The sequence below is a fragment of the Monodelphis domestica genome, chromosome 5, assembly GCF_027887165.1.
Source record: "Monodelphis domestica isolate mMonDom1 chromosome 5, mMonDom1.pri, whole genome shotgun sequence".
Classification (NCBI taxonomy): Eukaryota; Metazoa; Chordata; class Mammalia; order Didelphimorphia; family Didelphidae; genus Monodelphis; species Monodelphis domestica.
In genome coordinates, this window is record NC_077231.1 from 223,259,267 (window position 1) to 223,278,187 (window position 18,921).

The following is an 18,921-nucleotide window of genomic DNA, read 5'->3' on the forward strand; positions in this document are numbered from 1 at the left end:
ATAATTCATAGTCCAGGAGAAAATACTACAAGCAACTAGAAAAAAAATTCAAATACTTTGGAGTCAGTAAGTATTACACAGGATATAGAAGCTTCTACATTAAAGTACCAAATATCATGAAGTATTATATTCTTCAAGGAAAAAGACATAGGATCACAACCAAATATCCTACCCAGTGAAACAAAGCATGATATTCTATGGCATGAAATACACCTTTGATAAAATGGAGTACTTCAAGGAATTATGGATAAAATATCCAGAGCTGAAAAGAAAATTAGATGATCAAATTTAACACTCAAAAGACATATAAAAATGTAAAAAGAAAAGAAAAACTCAAGAGACTCAATGGGTTAAACTGGTAACATTCCTACATGGGAAAGTGTTAAGTCAACTTAATATCTAGTAGGTGCTTAATAAATGCTAGTTGATGAAGAAATCAGCATATGGATCTCTAAAAATTTGAAATCCTTGATGAAAAAGGGAGCATCCTCAGCAAGGAAATAACAAATCCTTTGTACCATTGAAGTATGTGAAGCTGATAAGTGCTTCTCTTGCTCACAGGGGGAAAAATAAACATTTCCAGGCATTTAATACATAACTGGAGGATTTTCAAGTTTCTTCAAGTTTAGTATTTTGAATACCTGACATTGAATTATAGGAATGATCTCCAAAAAAGACTCTTAGCTCTTCACTGTTATTTGTAAAATACCTAGACCATTTATCCCAAAAGCCAGCAACTGAGGGTCAAATTTTAGAACTTCCTCTATTGTTGTGCTAACTTTAGTAAACATGAGGCTTTGTGAATTGTATAAATAGCCTTTTAATGAAAACCTGTATTTCTAAGCTGGTATACAAATCTCAGCTAGAGAAGGAGATTTAACGGTAACAGCACATAATTCACAAGCGCTTGTAAATTGATTTTTCAGTCTTACCATGATGGATTTGGACTGGATGTTTGCATTATCCACAAAGCATGTATTACTGTACTGCATTTATCTAAATGAAGGCTGCATTTAAAAGGATATTGTTCTGTTAGAGAATGAAGCAAATGTATTTTAATTATTGGAGAAATTGATGAGTCTCCTGTAATTTCTCATTTTATGATGCAAAATTCTTAATCTTAAGGGATTTGTTAACAATAAGCCATATTTACTAGTATAATCTTCTACCCACTTTAGCAGATGTTACTCATGTAAAGATGATATGGAAAGAGATGGAATTGTTTGGGCAAATTGCTTTAGGCTACAGCTGCAGAAAACTCAGGCTTTGAGAACCTAGCTACTGTGATATTACTTGCTCCTTTAGAGACTCTTGAAAGATGTTAGCAGTATTTAGATCATCTTCTCTTCTGCACTCACATCTAGTAAATGTGGATAGGGTGCTCAACTGGGAAGCAAAAAGACTTGAATTTGAATTCTGCCTCTGACATTTAATAGTTTGTGCTCTGGAAAGGTGACTCAATATCTTTGAGTCTCAGTTTTCCTCAGTTCTTATGATGCAATAATGCTTCATTACATGTGTGTACCATAGTCTATTTAGTAATTAATTTCTCAATTGATAACCAGAGTAGAATTTTTTTTAGTTCTTTGCTAATACAGAAACCATTGCTAACATCTAGTACATTTTTTAATTTTTATTTTTTATTGTACTCTTATATATCTTCTCCTTACCCAGTGACTTTCATCTTTCTTAAAATTAAAGTCAGAAAAATAAAAATCTATACTATGTATTAAAGTGGAACTATGATTTAATAAAATCAATGCATTACTTTTGTGCCTTCTCTCTGTTTTGAACAAATAAGAGATGGCTAATAAGACATCTAAAAAATGAAATATTTATTTTCAACTCCTGTTCTTGGTCAAATGCTGTTAATCCTTATGCTATGAGGCAGTTTAATTTAAATATAGCATTTGACTTGTTGACTTGATTAATCTTGGAAATGTTAAAATAATTTTGTTCTCTGGCTTAACATTTCTTCCTAATTGAGAGGAAAGAGGATTTTGCTATTATCATCAGAAGGCATTTATTAAACACCTGTTTACACATGGCATTGTGTTAGGTGCTGATGAACAAACCAAGGGGAGCCCCAAAGGGAAAGGTCATCAGTGAATAGTATCACGAATTTCTCAACATCTAATTGTATATTTTGGATGATAAGCATTGCTCATTATGCAGATAGAATGCTATTCATCTGGTTCAGAATAACTCAAGGATACAGAACTCAGCTTAACCATTCTCTCTGTTGACTTCTGAACTTAATGTTGTTTATTTTGTTATGTGAAGAGAAGATGAGTGATTCAGAAAACAGAAATGGTGTGTCTTTTGCTAGTACTACTCAAGTAAACATTTGTAATGGTACAAAGTCACCATGATTGACATCTGTTGTTTCTGAGCTTATGTGAAATTATAATGAGCCTTCAGTTCAATATCTATTCCATGGAATTTGTCTTAAAACCTGTTCCTTCTCTTGTCTTCTTTATTAGTGTTCTAGAAAGAAAAATAGGACTGAAAAGAATTGTGAGAGGTTGGAGAAAGGAATGATGAGAGACAAGATTGAACTTTGTTGTATCATGTATGAAATTGAACTCTTCAGGTCAAGATTGCAATGATATGAGATCTCAAACAGTAATGGACTGAGCTCTGAATATGCTTGGATGGAAAAGTTTTTGGTATCTTAAACTCAAAGCATCTTTCTTTTGCTTAAGAGGCAATTCAAACACAGATAAAAAATATTACACAAAGGGAATTATGTTAAGTTGTAATTTTGAATTCTCCAAAATGAGAATACTTAAAGTTCATTTGATATTGGTATTTGTTAGGGGAGAATGTTGGAGCCTAAATCTGTTATTTTTGTGTTTTTAGAATAGCTAAAGTTTTTAAAAGTCTATTTCATATTTATTAAAATTTCATCCCGGGACTTGTTATTATAGGATAATTCCTTCTTGCCAAGGAATAGTAAAGTGTCTACTTGGCATTTATGTAAGGAAAATAGACAATGTTGTATTTCATTTGCTGGAGATAAACCTCTGCTTCACATTTTTTAAAAGCAGACTGCTATGGAAACGTGCTCCACAATATTTAAATTCTGGTTGCAACTGTCAGTAGATGTCATTTTAAACAAACAATTAAAAGTAAGCCTATCCTGGGATATATACCTCATATGTGCATATTCCTCTGGACAAAATTAAATAATTGAGTCCTGGTTCAAAATCCTGCTCTGACTCTTATTATATCTCTGATTAAATGACATGATTTTTATACTCATTCCCTTCATTTATGAAATGTAAGGATACCTGCATTGTCTGTTTCATAGGATTGTTATGAATAAAATGGTTTATTATAATCAAAGTTAATGTGAGCTAAGAATAATAATGATGACAACAACATGTGGCAGTTTTCCAAATCATACTGTTCAACTATGTCTTCAGTTGGGGAGAACATTTGAAATAGAGAAACTGGCATGGCAGAATTTCTTAAAAATATGATTCAACTCATGTTGGTACAGTAGAATTTCTTCTAGAGGATCTTGAATTTAAAGTGTGTGTGTCCATGTGCCTGTGTGTGTGTTTTATAACTGAACATGTGATTTCATTGGTGCAGAGAAATTCCAGTAAGGAAATGCCCTCTACCAATGAAGATCAACTGAATATCCTCTTAGGGTAGATCTGTGAATTGTATGATTTCTAGTCTTAAAGAGCTACTTGAGGTACTGTGATCCTAAATGTCTTGCCCTGAGTTACATAGCCTATTTATCAAAAGTGGGATCAGAACTCTCATCTTCCTGACTAGTTCTCTGGCTACTACTGACAGAAACATGATAATCAATGTATAGTTTTTTTTTAATTGTTTGGAAATCCCATAATCGGTATTACGTCCGATATTTCAGGTTTTCTCAAAGCTTTCTTTTTTTTTATTATTTTTTCAGGCATTTCCAGGAAATATAAACTCAGATGGTGTGGTCCGACATGACTTGCAGCATCCAGTCATTGCACGATATGTTCGCATAGTGCCCTTAGACTGGAATGAAGAAGGTCGGATTGGGCTGAGAATTGAAGTCTATGGCTGTTCTTATTGTAAGTAGAACACATTTTAAATCTGCATTTTCTTTTTCATTGTAGTCTGGGTATTTTTTTATTGTCATTAGAATGTATTCATCATCTATTATCACATTTTATTAGATCTTGCTTTCTGTAGTGATAGCCCACTTTCTGTATATAAAAGTATGAACAACCACATTAAACCAAGATTTGGAACATGATTTTGTTTAAGTAGATGAATGCAACTAAAACCTACAAATTATATTGCATGAAAGTTTCATGAAATATTAAGAATAAAGGAAATCTAACTGCTATGTTAAAAGATTTTCCTCAGGAGTTACTTCTTTTAGGTCTGGAAAATTTTTGAAGTCATTCTTTCGATTGCTCATGAAGGTGTTACTGTAGAGAAAGGTAACTGGGTCCATAGTCATATGGCCCCATGGGACCAAGACTGAAATATCTCTTTAATCTGATGTTTCAGACATCATCTTTAATCAAGTGTGAGAGGCAGGACCAGTGTTCTTAGGTCCCTGCCATAATCCATGGCCACACAGACTAGGATTATACTTCCATCCAATTTCACTATATTGTGCTGGTGTAGCCACTGCTTCTGAAAGAGATCATATAGCTTTCTCAATTCAAATATGTTACCATACACAAAAAGAGTAATTCATAATGCATGATGGATACCTAATTTTGAATATGTTGATTTTGAGAAACCTGCTGGACATCTAGGCGGTTAGATTTAGCAGGCAGTTAGAAATGCAGATCTAAGGTGACACATAGTCAAATATTTATTGTCAACAATTTAATCTTTATAAACAGTTTGTTCTAATATGCAAAACACAAGAAAATACTTATTTAAGTGATTTTATCAACCAGAGTATCATTTCACTCACATATTAGAATTCCAACATACCTTACTAAATAGCAAAAAAATCACCATCAACTTTGTGGCCAAGTTTTTTAACTGATTGGCCTCTCCAAACTCAACTAATCTTATGCTGAAATAATGGCCTTTCAGTTGACCCATGAACAGTTTGGTTTTCTTTTCGGGCTTAGTTGAATCTTCTAAAGATTATTATCTCCTTGAAAAGATTCTAAGAACCTAGGTACATTCTGGCATTGTTATGTGAGTTTCAGTAAAACATCAATAGCTAAAAATGTAATGCATTAATGACAAAAACGTATTAAGCAGACGATGTAAAGCTACCTGCTTGACAACTGTCATATATATTTATATACATACATATATATGATATTATAGAAAGTTTGCAGGAATTATAGTATAATAGAGAACAGGATTCAAATCCTATTCTGTCATTTACTAGTTATATTTCCATGAGACAATCACTGGACATTTCTGAACCAAAAATTCTTCATCTTTAAAATGTTGATGAAAATACTTGCCCCATTAATAATGTTATTCTAAAGTTCAAATAATAACATATACTTTGAGAAATTGGCAAGCTTTAATGGTAGTTTTATCTCCTTAAAAATAAAATATTTTGAGTGATTAGCCTCTTTTGTTTATATATTTCGGTTCTATAATATAATTTGTACTTTGCTTGGGAATTCTTCAACTGAGAGGATCTACAATATACTGCAGAATAAGTGATCCCATCATGGGCATTTGATTGGTGATCAGTAAATCAAGAAGCAAGGCTAGAAGAAACAAATGTTTATTTAAGATCTGTTCCTGGTCAGTTTTCTGGTAAATTAGAAACTCTGTAGCACAAAAGATACCTCCCCCCCCCAAAAAAAAAAAGAATTTTGCAAAGCCTTAGGATAGTATTGCAGGTGGCAAACAGAGCCTAGCCACTTTCCATATTGGTAGGTTGGGTAATTTGAATTCATTTTTAAAGCAAAGGAAGGTGCTTATCAGGGGAAGAATAAAATGGAATACATTCTAGTTATAGGAGCTGTGTGAACAAATGTACAGAGGGATCAGTATCCATTGTGAATTTGGGGGAAAAAAGAAGTTGTGCCAGACTGTGAATGGAAATAATATAAATTAAGACTGGAAGTGTAGAGTAATAGTACCAAATATGGAGAGCTTTGAATATCTGACTAAGGAATCTCAACTTTATTGGGAGGGGAATTTGAAGCTATTGAAAATTTTTGTGCATAAGAGTGATTCTAATAGATCTGAATGTTTTTTTAATTATTTATATATTTAGCAGTGGTATGAAGGATGGATTCTAGGTGGGCAGGGTGGAAAGTGGAGATCAGAAAATATATAAAAGTAGATTATTTTAATATACTGGTGAGAAATAGTTGGCAATTGGTTTTGAGTATAGAGAAAGGGTGATGAATGAAAGAGATATAATAAGGTGAAACTAATAGAAATATAGCTTACTTCTGTAGTCACTAATGTTCCAAAAGAAATTCTGCTGAAAAACAGAAAGACTTATATAGCTGAATAGGAAAGAAAATAGCAAAATGTGAGGAGTCACAGTATGTTTCCCAAAGTAGGAAATACAAATCTACTCATTTCTATTACTTGCATCCTGCAGCTGCTTAGCTAAAATGTAAGATGCATCATCTATCAAAATGTATCATTAGAGATGTGTAAGGGATGGAAGAAAAAAAAAAGTTTAAATTGTATCAGCTATGTTATTTATATATAAATTAAACAAAACAGATAAATAATGTGGAAAGGAAAACTGAATCAAGCTTTGGGCATTTCTGCCACTGAGGTGGAGGAGACAGCAGTTGGAATTTTAGAGTGAAGATTGATAGACAGCAATGACAGTTATTGGGTGAAGGAGGGAGTTGGAGAGTTGGAGAGTGACAGTTGCTCTCCAGTGGTCACATTCTTTTTCCTGGTCCTTGGACTGGAAGGAGCACTCTCTCCCTGTCTTGGGATAGAATTATCCCTATTCCTGGATTTTTTCCCAACTGTGTGCTCTACCTGGATTCCTGTGATTGTGTCATTGGACAAAAGGATTTAAGGGGAGCGGTTTGAACTGTAAGGCGGGTTATTAGGGTGCTAGGCCAAACTAGCTCTGAAGGTCAGAACTTTTTCTTCCTCTTATAGTCTTCTGCTAAAGACCTTGAACTTATTAAAAACTAACAGATTAGCATGGACAGGGATAAAAGAAGCCCTCCACCAGTTTTGAGGCCTAGCCTCAGCTCAAAAGCTGTAAGAGACTCAAACCCAATCTGGGGAAAAGTATAGGGAACCCCTCTTCCTTCTGCCCTGATATCTTCCTGATCCAAACTTGTTATTAATTTCATCTTGAGTTAAATAACCTGCAGTCAGATAAGAGAGGAGGAGTATCACTTCAGGGGGACATAGAGGGAGCAAAACCTAAGGACAGGTATTCAACCATAAACAGTCCTCATTGAACCCCTGCTGGGCAACCTTGGTCAGGGGGAAGGAGAGTCCATACTTACCTTCCCTGGGTTATCTTCAACATCAATAAATAGAGAAGACATCCCCTCAGGCTATCATCATTGACCCATTTCTCAGGAACCCCGTTTTTTCAAAGGTACCCTCTCAGCAGGGACACCTCTCTCCTTTTACCTCACCAGCATCCATATTCCCTCTATCCCTTCAACTCCTCCATTCCTACTACAAAACCCTCTTTATTCCCTGTACCTCTTCAATCCTAAACAATTCCTTTTAACTATTACAATAAGGATATCATAAAGTAAGAGATAAATTACAATAATAGATTGATAATTGTCCTCAAAGCCAGCAATATTGGACTCAAACTCTGATACATCTTAGCTATTAACCCTAGGCAAATCACTTAATCTTAAAGTACTCAAACAACTCCTTAAAACCATAGCTGGAGAACTAGCATTGATAGAAGGAGCTCCCTCATCTGTCAGTTCTGTATACTAGTGACATCACAGGTGTAATAAATATTCTTAATATAGAGGAATTTTGCACCCCTCAACAAATGTTCATGAAAAGAAAAAACATATTAATCTAAACTCTTTAGATTTTTTTAGGTCCTTCTCAGAGTCATTTGATTATTTCTCAGCACTGCATTTTGCCTATATTGAAAAACCTATAATGTTTCTTTTTCCGTTTTTGTCCACAATCACCACTGCTTTTGGTTAAGAGTTATTTAAGCCTGCCTCAAAACAGAATAGTATCTGGTGTAAAAACTTTATCTTTTGCTGAAAGTGTGAAAAGGAAGAGCTGAAAGAATTAAGCATAACATTGGACCTCTTACGTTTTTCTATCTCTTACTAGAGTTTGGTAATCTATACTACTCTGAGAGAAAGAAGAGACATAATAGATGAAATTTTGGTGATATTTAAAAATCAATAAAAATATATTATATAGTTACCTATAATTCATGTCTACTGTCTTTTTTCTTGTTTTCTCCTTATCCCTTTCTAATTTTTCACCTCCAAAACCTATTGTAATAACTATCAGAACTCATGAATAACATATTAATCACCAAATCCAGTATCTCTCTTGTTGTCTACATCCTTTTAAAACTTTCAGTAGTATTAACACTCTTGACTGCTTCCTCTACCTAAACCCTCTCTCTTCTATTTGTTTTAGAAATGACATTTCCATGATTCTCCTATTAATTCTCTAGCCACTTCTACTCTATCTCTTTTGACAGCTGCATATTTTCCCTCAACTCTTAATTTGTGTGTTCTTTAATATTGTCTATATGATTCTCTTCTTTTTTTCTTTTTCTATTCTCTCCTTGGACAATCTCATGTCCTTCCATTCTTTCACCTACTAGAAATCCATATCTGTATTTCTTATTATAAAATGCACACTAATGTGTCCATATCCCCACATCTGCCACCAGAAACTCAAACTCAGTTTGTCCAATTTTATTAAAAGCAAAACTTACTTGGTTCAGCAATGGCTCAAAGAATGAGAGAGCATCTCTTGCAGATAGAATTGTATGCTATCCATTTTGTGTGATCAAAATCTTTCCTATCAAAACTTATTTTAAAAATTAGGAGACAGAAAACCAAGGCAACTTAACCAACCAAACAAAAAAGAATGGCTCTTGAAAGTTATAAGGTACTCCTTAGGATTGAGTAACTTTTGGAAATTCATTTACTATTTTGTTCTAGTCTAAAAGAATGATGCTTCTCCAGACTAAATGACAAATTGATATGCAAAATGGTATTGCAAATTCCAAAAACTCTTGTTTAATCCCAGCTAGGGTTATATGTACTGAGAGATTGGGGCTTGACAAGTATAGCTGCATATAGTTTTATCTAAGAAATGATAGAATAACCAATCGATTTGGTCAACAAAAAAATAGACAAATTAGTTGGAGCCATGGAAATAAAAGTCAACATATTAAACAAGCATATTTCTCATACAACAATAAAGATCTTTTCTGTTCAGTCTTTTTTATATAGTTTTATTTTAGATATAAGTAAACATAGAAAGAGGTAGCCTCTTCAACTGGGAGAAATAGTTCTATTTTCAGTTGTTACTCTAAAATTAAGTAGGTAGTGGACAAGTTTTATAGCTTCTGAATATGGCCAGATAAAATTATCTAACGAGAATCTCCAACTATAATTGAATTTCCAAAAGAATACTCCAAATAGCCACAGATTAATTTTGCTTAGCCATAAATTTTATTGCATAAATCCAAAGATTCAAGTTAACATATTTATACTTATGTATCTAAAATGTTACTATTTTCCATAAATAGAAAAATCATCTCATTAAAATGTATTTAGAATCTGGGGAAAATACTACACAAAAGCAGTCCCAAAAGAACCAAAGATGTTCTTTCACTTCTGTTTCCTCAAGCCATTCCTTATGTCACAAATAACCTTTAGAAATAGATTTTTACAAAATGGTTTAGTTTCTAGGCTTGTTTCCCTTTAACATAATAATTTAATTATACTCTGAATTTTCATTATCATCAATATTTATAGACTTTCTCTATTCTACCAGAATAGATAATATATTTGTCTCAGAATATTTTTAGAAATAAATCACATTTTTCCTTTTCTCAAAGGAAACCATTTATACACACTCATTCAATGTGTGTCCTCCAAAAAGTCTATATTTGGTATGGAATATTTCCTAAAATTCACTAATAATTTCAACTGAGATTCAAACTATGTTAAGAGCTAAGCAAGGAAGAATATTTTCTTTATATTTGAGTGACCAATGAAGTAGTCCTTGACTACTTGGGAAGTGGAAGGAAAAATAAGAAAGGGGGAAAGGGAATGTGATAAAGAGATGCATTTTCCTGTCTCAATACAGATCCACAGCAAATAACAGAAGTCTTACAGATCAGAGAATAGGGTTGAATATGTTATACTTCATTGTCTGTCAGAATGATATGTGTGTGTGTGTGTGAGAGAGAGAGAGAGAGACAGAGACAGAAAGACAGACTTAAAATCTACATTTCAGTAGTGCTCATGTTTGAGTAAATGTCTATCATGATTTCCCCATTGTTTATCATCTGTCCTTTATGCAATGACTGACCTATTCCTCCAAGATGATTTTGTTATCTAAGAAATTAGGTTTTTCTCAAGGGTAAAATTGAAAAGTTCACCACATTTCAGGTTGTAAAGTTTGGCTTCATGTGTTTAGAACCTTTAGGGTTTCTATTATTTAAGTTTCTCAACTTATCTGGCATATAATATAAATTACAATTCAGTGAGTTTCCAAGCTTATCTAAAATGATTTTAATCCCTTTACATTAGATTTCTCCCTCAAGTTTATTTGAAACAAGCACATTTTTACTTTTTTTCTTTGCAATATGGCCTATGTCTTGAGACTTCATAAGCTGCCTTTCCAGTGTGCTGCCAGCAATCTTCTCATGGTAGAGCAGGAATATATAGAAGTCAGAAGGGAGAAGAATCAAATGATTTTAAAAAAGATCATTTATCGCTGGAATACACAGACCTTCATTTCTCCAAAGCCAAAGACAGGTTATTGATGGTAGCATCTAGCATTTCAATCATAAACTAAATAAATATTGAACCAGATTCTTCTGAGGACTAGGTCAGACACCTTAAAAAATTCCATAAACTCTTTCAGACCTCTGAATTCTTATAGAATAAAGTAATTCAAAATGATGTCTTCTCTTAGATGACATAGATAAAAACTCTGGACTATGTCTAGTAGAAATACCCATTGAGACAATGTTTAGGATAGATGGAAGCAATACATTTGTATTTTTCTGCCATTTTTTGAATGGGAGGAAAATAATGGATGTAGGCGACTAGCCTTTCAAAAGAGCCTGAGGTAGGCTTCATCTGTGAAATGTTACCACTGTTGATGGCCTCTGTACTTCCCAAGGAGAGTATGTTCTAAAGCAACTACAGAATTATTACTATTACTCTCTCTGTGTCTTCACAGCAAAAGTGGACTCTTGGTCTCTAGAGAATGAGCATGGAACCAACTGTTCAGATTGGCTTAGTTAGGGAGGGTCAAGCTATTCACATGACTGCTATAATATTCTAATTTGACCTATCAGTTCCTTTTTACACTTTAAATGTGCTAGTACAAGGACTATATCTGTGATTTCATCAGGATAAGGAAGTCCTTAAAGAAGAAACATCCTCTAGCCATGCAGGCCAGAACCTTTACCCCAAAATGGGATAGCAAACATGCACTGGTGGACCATGCTAGACTATAATATGATGCAGGAATATTAAGGGAAGCTGGAAGTTTCTTTCCTTTAATTATTCAACCCAAGAATAGGATCATAAGTAATAGTTTGAAGATATTTTATCAAAAAGTGAAGCAATTCGGACTTCCAGTTAAGATGGTGGGTTAGAGAAAGCTAAAGTTCAGATCTCTGGAAAACCCTTCCCAACCGATCTCAAACTATAAGCTCCTAAGGCGCCGAAATTCAAGACGATCAACAGCACAGACCCTGGGAACCCTCCTCCTGGACCTGGATCCGGTTCAAAAGGTACGGCTCCCCTCAAAAGCCAGAACCTGAGATCACTCGGACCTCAGGGGTAGGAGCGCAGAGTCCAAGGCTCCCGGAAGCCGCAGCCCAGCCCGGCTCAGAGAGCAGGGTCCTCGGAACAACAACCCTCAGGGCCTTCTATCTGAGCCCCAGTGAAAGTCACTGCCTGGAGCTCCCACTGCAGAGAGCAGGGTTGAAACAACAGCAACCTTCAGGGCGGGCAAGACAGCCTCACGGGCTGGATCCTGCTATCCAAGTCTCAGTGAAAGTCCCTGCCCTCGGAGCTTGGGGAAGCTGCAGCCCATCCCCCCGCAAGCCTCACGGCCAGCGATTCTGAAGGCAACTTCCGGAAAGCAACACGAACCAGAGAGCCGGGGGGAGAGTGTGGCCTCGTGGTCCGACCCTTCCATTCCAGTTCCAGTGAGGCATATTCAGTTTAACCCAGGGAAAGATCATAGAACCGACAATCTGCCCAGGACTAAAGCCTCTGAACACCAGACAGAGATAAGAAAAGCTAATCCTCCACATTCAGAGATGGCAAACTCCACAGAAGCACAGAAGCCCCAAAATACCAAGAAAAATAAGAAGAAAGGGGCGACTTTGGACACATTCTATAGAGCCAAAATACAAAATACAGAGCAGATAGAAGAAGATATACAAGAAAATGCTCCAAAATCTTCCAAAGGAAATGGAAACTCTCCACAAACCCATGAAGAATTTGAATCAGAAATGACCAAAAAGATTGAAGCCTTCTGGGAGGAAAAGTGGGAAATAATGCAAAAGAAATTCACGCATCTACAAAACCAGTTTGACCAAACTGTAAAAGAAAACCAGGCTTTAAAGCAAGAACTAATACAGCAAAGCCAAAACACCAAGAAATTAGAAGAGAACATAAAATATCTCACCGAAAAGGTGATAGATCTAGAAAATAGAGGGAGAAGGGATAATTTAAGAATAATTGGACTCCCAGAAAAGCCAGAAATAAACACCAAACTGGACATGGTGATACAAGATATAATCAAAGAAAATTGCCCAGAGATTCTAGAACAAGGGGGCAATACAGCCACTGACAGAGCTCACAGAACACCTTCTACACTAAACCGCCAAAAGACAACTCCCAGGAATGTAATTGCCAAATTCCAAAGCTATCAAACAAAAGAAAAAATCCTACAGGAAGCCAGAAAAAGACAATTTAGATATAAAGGAATGCCAATCAGGGTCACCCAAGACCTTGCAAGTTCTACTCTGAATGATCGTAAGGCATGGAACATGATCTTCAGAAAGGCAAGAGAGCTGGGTCTCCAACCAAGAATCAACTACCCAGCAAAACTGACTATATACTTCCAAGGGAAAGTATGGGCATTCAACAAAATAGAAGACTTCCAACTTTTTGCAAAGAAAAGACCAGAGCTCTGTGGAAAGTTTGACACCAAAAATCAAAGAGCAAGGAATACCTGAAAAGGTAAATATTAAGGAAAGGGGAAAAATGTTATCCTCTTCTTTTACTCAAACTCTCTTCTATAAGGACTACATTTATATCAATCTATGTATACTAATATGTGGGGAAAATGTAATGTATAAATAGGGGGTAAAGAAAGACCAAATAGAATAATCGTTCTCACACAAAGATTCACATGGGAAGGAGAGGGGAAGAAAACTCCTATAAGAAGGGGAGGAAGAGAGGGGGGGGTTTACTTAAACCTCAATCTCAGGGAAATCAACTCTGAGAGGGAAAAACATCCAGATCCATTGGGATCTTGAATTCTATCTTACCCAACAAGGGTAAGGAGAAGGGAAAACCAAGGGGGGGGGAGGGAGAGAGGGAGAACAAAAAGGGAGGGAAAGAGAGGGGGGACAGGGAGGGAAGAAAAAGTGAGGGACTAAAAAGGGAAACATCAAGGGAGGGGACAAGGGGGACTGATTCAAAGTAAATCACTGGACTAAAAGGTAGAGCCAAAGAAGAAAAGGTTAGAATTAGGGAAGGCAATCAAAATGCCAGGGAGTCCACAAATGACAATCATAACTTTGAATGTGAATGGGATGAACTCACCCATAAAACGTAGATGAATAGCAGAATGGATTAGAATCCAAAACCCTACCATATGTTGTCTTCGAGAAACACACATGAGGCAGGTTGACACCCACAAGGTCAGAATTAAAGGATGGAGTAAGACCTTCTGGGCCTCAACTGATAGAAAGAAGGCAGGAGTGGTAATCATGATATCTGATAAAGCCAATGCAAAAATAGACCTGATCAAAAGGGATAGGGAAGGTAATTATATTTTGTTAAAAGGGACTCTAGACAATGAGGAAATATCATTAATCAACATGTATGCACCAAATAATATAGCACCCAAATTTCTAATGGAGAAACTAGGAGAATTGAAGGAAGAAATAGACAAAAAAACCATACTAGTGGGAGACTTAAACCAACCATTATCAAATTTAGATAAATCAAATCAAAAAATAAATAAGAACGAGGTAAAAGAAGTGAATGAAATCTTAGAAAAATTAGAATTAATAGACATATGGAGAAAAATAAATAGGGATAAAAAGGAATACACCTTCTTCTCAGCACCACATGGCACATTCACAAAAATTGACCATACATTAGGTCACAGAAACATAGCACACAAATGCAAAAGAGCAGAAATAATGAATGCAGCCTTCTCAGATCACAAGGCAATAAAAATAATGATTAGTAATGGTACATGGAAAACCAAATCTAAAACCAATTGGAAATTAAACAATATGATACTCCAAAACCATTTAGTTAAAGAAGAAATCATAGAAACAATTAATAATTTCATCGAGGAAAATGACAATGGCGAAACATCCTTTCAAACCTTTTGGGATGCAGCCAAAGAGGTAATCAGAGGTAAATTCATATCCCTGAATGCTTATATTAACAAACAAGGGAGAGCAGAGATCAATCAATTGGAAATGCAAATGAAAAAACTAGAAAGCGATCAAATTAAAACCCCCTAGCAGAAAACCAAATTAGAAATCATAAAAATTAAGGGAGAAATTAATAAAATCGAAAGTGATAGAACTATTGATTTAATAAATAAGACAAGAAGCTGGTACTTTGAAAAAACAAACAAAATAGACAAAGTACTGGTCAATCTAATTAAAAAAAGGAAGGAAGAAAAGCAAATTCACAGCATTAAAGATGAAAAGGGGGACAGCACCTCTGATGAAGATGAAATTAAGGCAATCATTAGAAATTACTTTGCCCAATTATATGGCAATAAATATACCAATTTAGGAGAAATGGATGAATATATACAAAAATACAAACTGCCTAGACTAACAGAAGAGGAAATAGAATTCTTAAATAATCCCATATCAGAAATTGAAATCCAACAAGCCATCAAAGAACTTCCTAAGAAAAAATCCCCAGGGCCTGATGGATTCACCTGTGAATTCTATCAAACATTCAGAGAACAGTTAATCCCAATACTATACAAACTATTTGACATAATAAGCAAAGATGGAGTTCTACCAAACTCCTTTTACGACACAAACATGGTACTGATTCCAAAACCAGGCAGGTCAAAAACAGAGAAAGAAAACTATAGGCCAATAGATGCAAAAATCTTAAATAGGATACTAGCAAAAAGACTCCAGCAAGTGATCAGAAGGATCATTCACCATGATCAAGTAGGATTCATACCAGGGATGCAGGGCTGGTTCAACATTAGGAAAACCATCCACATAATTGACCACATCAACAAGCAAACTAGCAAGAACCACATGATTATCTCAATAGATGCAGAAAAAGCCTTTGATAAAATACAACACCCATTCCTATTAAAAACACTAGAAAGCATAGGAATAGAAGGGTCATTCCTAAAAATAATAAACAGTATATATCTAAAACCAACAGCTAATATCATCTGCAATGGGGATAAACTAGATGCATTCCCAATAAGATCAGGAGTGAAACAAGGATGCCCATTATCACCTCTACTATTTGACATTGTACTAGAAACACTAGCAGTAGCAATTAGAGAAGATAAAGGAATTGAAGGCATCAAAATAGGCAAGGAGGAGACCAAGTTATCACTCTTTGCGGATGACATGATGGTCTACTTAAAGAATCCTAAAGATTCAACCAAAAAGCTAATTGAAATAATCAACAACTTTAGCAAAGTTGCAGGATACAAAATAAACCCACATAAAACATCAGCTTTTCTATATATCTCCAACACAGCTCAGCAGCAAGAACTAGAAAGAGAAATCCCATTCAAAATCCCCTTAGACAAAATAAAATACCTAGGAATCTACCTCCCAAGACAAACACAGAAACTATATGAACACAACTACAAAACACTCGCCACACAACTAAAACTAGACTTGAGCAAATGGAAAAACATTAACTGCTCATGGATAGGACGAGCCAATATAATAAAAATGACCATCCTACCCAAACTTATTTATCTATTTAGTGCCATACCCATTGAACTACCAAAATACTTCTTCACTGAATTAGAAAAAAACCATAACAAAGTTCATTTGGAAGAACAAAAGATCAAGGATATCCAGGGAAATAATGAAAAAAAAAACACATATGATGGGGGCCTTGCAGTCCCTGACCTAAAACTATATTACAAAGCAGCAGTCATCAAAACAATTTGGTACTGGCTAAGAAACAGAAAGGAAGATCAGTGGAGTAGACTGGGGGAAAGTGACCTCAGCAAGACAGTATACGATAAACCCATAGATCCCAGCTTTTGGGACAAAAATCCACTATTCGATAAAAACTGCTGGGAAAATTGGAAGACAGTGTGGGAGAGACTAGGAATAGATCAACACCTCACACCCTACACCAAGATAAATTCAATATGGGTGAGTGACTGAAACATAAAGAAGGAAACCATAAGTAAATTGGGTAAACACAGAATAGTATACATGTCAGACCTTTGGGAGGGGAAAGGCTTTAAAACCAAGCAAGATATAGAAAGAATCACAAAATGTAAAATAAATAATTTTGACTACATCAAACTAAAAAGCTTTTGTACAAACAAAACCAATATAACTAAAATCAGAAGGGAAACAACAAATTGGGAAAAAATCTTCATAGAAACCTCTGACAAAGGTTTAATTACTCATATTTATAATGAGCTAAAACAATTGTACAAAAAATCAAGCCATTATCCAACTGATAAATGGGCAAGGGAAATGGATAGGCAGTTCTCAGATAAAGAAATCAAAACTATTAACAAGCACATGAAGAAGTGTTCTAAATCTCTTATCAGAGAGATGCAAATCAAAACAACTCTGAGGTATCACCTCACACCTAGCAGATTGGCTAACATAACAGCAAAGGAAAGTAATGAATGCTGGAGGGGATGTGGCAAAGTAGGGACATTAATTCATTGCTGGTGGAGCTGTGAACTGATCCAACCATTCTGGAGGGCAATTTGGAACTATGCCCAAAGGGCGACAAAAGAATATCTACCCTTTGACCCAGCCATAGCACTGCTGGGTCTGTACCCCAAAGAGATAATGGACACAAAGACTTGTACAAAAATATTTATAGCTGCGCTCTTTGTGGTGGCCCAAAACTGGAAAACGAGGGGATGCCCATCAATTGGGGAATGGCTGAACAAACTGTGGTATATGTTGGTGATGGAATACTATTGTGCTAAAAGGAATAATAAAGTGGAGGAGTTCCATGGAGACTGGAACAACCTCCAGGAAGTGATGCAGAGCGAGAGGAGCAGAACCAGGAGAACATTGTACACAGAGACTAATACACTGTGGTATAATCGAACGTAATGGACTTCTCCATTAGTGGCGGTGTAATGTCCCTGAACAACTTGCAGGGATCCAGGAGAAAAAAAACACTATTCATAAGCAAAGGATAAACTATGGGAGTGGAAACACTGAGAAAAAGCAACTGCCTGAATACAGAGGTCGAGGGGACATGACAGAGGATAGACTCTAAATGAACACTCTAATGCAAATACTATCAACAAAGCAATGGGTTCAAATCAAGAAAACATCTAATGCCCAGTGGACTTACGCATCGGCTATGGAGGGTGGGGGGGAGGAAAAGAAAATGAACTATGTCTTTAACAAATAATGCTTGGAAATGACCAAATAAAATATATTTAAAAAAAAAAGTGAAGCAATTCCAACATGACTAAATACTTCTTCTATTCACTTCACCACTGAGCTGACCATCCATGTTTTACAACCCTGAAATAAAAATTCTAATGCACAACTAAGTGGAAACATGGTAGAGTAATAAAAGTCATAAAAGACCATCTGAAGCCAGGAGACATGGGCTTGAGTCTGAACAATGTAGCCATGGGCCAATCACATGCCCCCCTTGAACTTCAGTTTCCAATCAATACAATGAGGGTTACAATCCTAATCCTACCTGCCTCGTGAGGCTCTTATGAGAAAAGCACTTTGAAATCCTTAATGTACTTTAAATCCATAAGAATGGGATCAATTAAAAAATAATTCTTTATCAAATCTAAATCAGCTGGGTAGACACAACTGTTTGCAGAGTTGATCAAATGTCCTTTTCATTAAAATAAGCAACTCTTTTCAGTGGCCACATTTATGAAACAAATAAAGAGAATCCTATAAACAAGAATTCATAAACACAAAAATCCCTTTCTATTTGTACAAGATAATGTACCTACACTAAGAAGTCATCCACCTAATGTAAATAAGATTAGGTGTTCATTACTCTCTTACTGAAGGATGAGCCCATGGTTTTCCTGTGCAGAAATCATTTAGTAAGCCAATCAATAACAACCAAATATGAATGGAATTTATACTCAGAGATATTGGTTCCAAGACTCAACCCTGGTAACCCTCACTATGTGATGGGAGCAGAACATTTACTATCTCTATAAAATCAATTTGCTTATCTACAAAATAAAGGATTTGGAATAGTTGATTTCCAAAACCCTTCCAGCTCTCTAAAGCCTATGATCCCTTAGGTTCAATTGTATTTAAAAAAAAATACACACACACACACA

At 35.4% G+C, this 18,921-nt stretch overlaps 1 protein-coding gene across 1 annotated transcript in view; it reads left to right on the plus strand.

The window, feature by feature from the left end:
- Positions 1 to 18,921, plus strand: part of CNTNAP2 (contactin associated protein 2) — a 2,768,972-nt gene that overhangs the window by 1,106,335 nt on the left and 1,643,716 nt on the right. Inside the window, exon 4 of the mRNA XM_007504517.3 lies at positions 3,926 to 4,073. Within this exon, the coding sequence (XP_007504579.1) occupies positions 3,926 to 4,073 (148 nt within the window). The remainder of the gene's footprint in view (positions 1 to 3,925; positions 4,074 to 18,921) is intronic.